This window comes from Cyprinodon variegatus, unplaced genomic scaffold (genome assembly GCF_000732505.1).
Source record: "Cyprinodon variegatus isolate N-32 unplaced genomic scaffold, C_variegatus-1.0 Scaffold1035, whole genome shotgun sequence".
NCBI lineage: Eukaryota > Metazoa > Chordata > Actinopteri > Cyprinodontiformes > Cyprinodontidae > Cyprinodon > Cyprinodon variegatus.
The window spans coordinates 249,841-251,908 of NW_015151488.1; the positions used below are offsets into that span (position 1 = coordinate 249,841).

The 2,068-nt window shown below is 38.8% G+C and overlaps 1 protein-coding gene across 2 annotated transcripts in view; it reads right to left on the bottom strand.

Annotated features, from left to right (window-relative positions):
• Positions 1-1,167, bottom strand: part of LOC107100954 (homeodomain-interacting protein kinase 3-like) — a 40,661-nt gene extending 39,494 nt beyond the window's left edge. For both annotated transcript variants that reach the window (XM_015399657.1, XM_015399656.1), the window contains exon 1: positions 801-1,167. In XM_015399657.1, coding sequence (XP_015255143.1) covers positions 801-825 — 25 coding nt within the window. In that variant the 5' untranslated portion in view covers positions 826-1,167. The remainder of the gene's footprint in view (positions 1-800) is intronic.
• Between the last annotated feature and the right edge of the window lie 901 nt (positions 1,168-2,068).

Consider the following 2,068-nt stretch of genomic DNA (forward strand, 5'->3'; position numbering starts at 1 on the left):
AGAAGAAACATAGCTGTTTGTATTTATTTGTATATTTTGCATTGTAAAATTCTTACTGTTGTGTTTTTAGGAAGAAAATGTTTATATCTGTCCAGGAAGCATAGAAGAAAAATAGCCTTTTGGCTAATTATGGTGCATTAACAGGAATGCTTATTAATGCAGACTGTCTCTGTCAAATAACTAAATCAATCTAAACACACAGGGCGGTGGAAACACGTCTATGGGTTCAGCAGGTGTTCTGGTTGTTTTGGTAGTTCGGGAAAACGTCTCACAGTTTGCTGCTGATCAATCCAAGTGACAGCCTGCATATGGCAGCAGCAGAGCTCTGTGTGTTTATGTATCAGAGTACGTGCAAGTTTGGGGGATGGGCAAACCTCCCCCCCTCCACCAAGACACCTGTTGAAAGTGTTTTTATCACCCTACCATCAATAACAGCTGTTTGATGGTGTGAGTGGGAAGCTTACTGCGACTTCGTCCCAATAAATACTTTAACCTCACTTTACGCTCCTTTAGATATAACTGTCAACGTCTTTTACTTTACTTCAAAACAACAAAAATATACACGGTCTATGTCAAAACGACACCCTAAAATAACCCCAAAAAGATAAGCATTTATTTTAAATTAAAAGAAACTTCTAGAACTAATGTTAGCACTGCCTATAAAAAGATAACACTGAAGTTAGCAAACAAGCTAACGGCGAGCGAAGTACTGCGGACGTTAAAAATAACAACAAATATGAACAAATGTGAAAAGGCTGAGTGTGTTTGGCTGCATGTTTCAAAGAGATAATGTCACCTACCTTCAGTAGGAAGAGTGAAACGCATCCCTCAGAGTGTGGAAGAGCAGACTAGCAACAAACAGCCGAACCACCGTTAAACTCTGCAACGGGGCTACTGTTGCTGCTGCCATCTTGTTCAACGACGAGGAGGACACGGAGCGACTTTTCACACATTCAAAGCTTCGAACTACAAAAAAACAACTATTTACAAAAACGAGCTATGGTCCATGTTTTAGAGGGTCTTATGGAGTCTCGTTAAACGTTAGTATGGTGACTAGTCGAGGCGAAGTTCGGGGTTTCTAAACTTTTGCATGTTAACACGCCTCGTCCCCCCCCCGACCGAGTTAGCTGCTGGAGGTTAGCTTGTTGCTGCTGCTGCTTCGGTAGCTTGTTGCTTCTCCGCATGTGTGGAATGTTGGGGAGGGGAGGGAGGAGGAGGAGCTGTGAGTCAGACTGACGCGACTCAAAACATTCAAAACTTCCATGATCCAGCTGCGGTCACCAGCGTACAAACACTACAACAATGCAGACATACATGGCATGGAACTGAAGAGGATAAAGGTCACTGAGAAATAGAAAAAAGTTCTGACTTTCTTTCTCAGTCGGAATCCTGAGATTAAAGTTGGAATTCTTAATAAAACAAGTAGGAATTCTGGGATTAAGGTTGGAATTCTGAATAAGAAAAGTTGGAATTCTGAGATTAAAGTCGGAATTCTGTTTTTTTTTTCCCTTGGAATTCCAACTTTTCTTATTCAGAATTCTGAGGGGGAAAAAAATTAGAATTCTTTCTTTCTTTCTCAGAATTCTGACTTTTCTTAGTCAGAATTAAAGTCGGAATCCTGAGATTAAAGTCAGAATTCTGAGATTAAAGTTGGAATTCTGAATAAGAAAAGTCAGAATTCTGAGAAAAAGTCAGAATTCTGTTTTTTTTCCCCCTCAGAATTCCAACTTTTCTTATTCAGAATTCTGAGGGGGGAAAAATTAGAATTCTGTCTTTCTTTCTCAGAATTCTGACTTTTCTTAGAATTAAAGTCGGAATCCTGAGATTAAAGTTGGAATTCTGAGAAAAAATAGTCAGAATTCTGAGATTAAAGTTGGAATTCTGAATAAAACATGTAGGAATTCTGGGATTAAGGTTGGAATTCTGAATAAGAAAAGTTGGAATTCTGAGAAAAAGTCAGAATTCTGTTTTTTTCCCCCTCAGAATTCCAACTTTTCTTATTCAGAATTCCAACTTTAATCTCAGAATTCTGACTATTTTTTCTCAGAATTCCAACTTTAATCTCAGA